At 63.9% G+C, this 512-nt stretch overlaps 1 protein-coding gene across 1 annotated transcript in view; it reads left to right on the top strand.

The window, feature by feature from the left end:
* WDR91 (WD repeat domain 91) overlaps positions 1-257 on the top strand; it is a 28,889-nt gene extending 28,632 nt beyond the window's left edge. The window contains exon 15 of the mRNA XM_006887143.1: positions 93-257. Coding sequence (XP_006887205.1) covers positions 93-257 — 165 coding nt within the window. The remainder of the gene's footprint in view (positions 1-92) is intronic.
* Positions 258-512: the final 255 nt, after the last annotated feature.

Below are 512 nucleotides of genomic sequence, written 5' to 3'. Positions count from 1 at the left end.
GGTGGTGGGCGCTGACCCCTTTTCCCAGTGGACATGGGAGTGTGTGTCAGTGGTGGGCGCTGACCTTTCCTTGTCTGTCCATCCTCTTGCAGCTGGGCGGGGAGGAGAAGGTTCTGGAGAGCTGTCTGAGCCTGGGTGGCCATCGAGCCCCGGTGGTCACGGTGGACTGGAGCACGGCCATGGACTGCGGGACCTGCCTCACGGCCTCCATGGATGGCAAGATCAAGCTGACCACGCTGCTGGCCCATAAACTCTGATGGCCCCGGAGGCCACCTGATGGTCCAGCTCAATGAGAGGGGACGAGGAGAGGCAGGCGCTGCCCTCACGGCTCCTGCAGCACGAGGCCTGTGCGCGGACAGCTTCCTGGAGGACAGGACGACTGGGCCACGTCCCCGCAGAGAGCTCTTCCCAGCACGCTGTGGCCGTGGGGTGCCCTTCCCTGTGACAGGTCGGGACAAAGGAGGATTTGCTGCCGTGCTGCTTTCCTGGCCCAGGAGAGAGAACAGGATTTT

Source organism: Elephantulus edwardii, unplaced genomic scaffold (assembly GCF_000299155.1).
Source record: "Elephantulus edwardii isolate Elephantulus edwardi_28Jun2011 unplaced genomic scaffold, EleEdw1.0 scaffold00055, whole genome shotgun sequence".
NCBI classification, from domain to species: domain Eukaryota; kingdom Metazoa; phylum Chordata; class Mammalia; order Macroscelidea; family Macroscelididae; genus Elephantulus; species Elephantulus edwardii.
The sequence above is the reverse complement of the archived record's forward strand: the minus strand, read 5'-3'. Positions and strand labels throughout refer to the sequence as shown.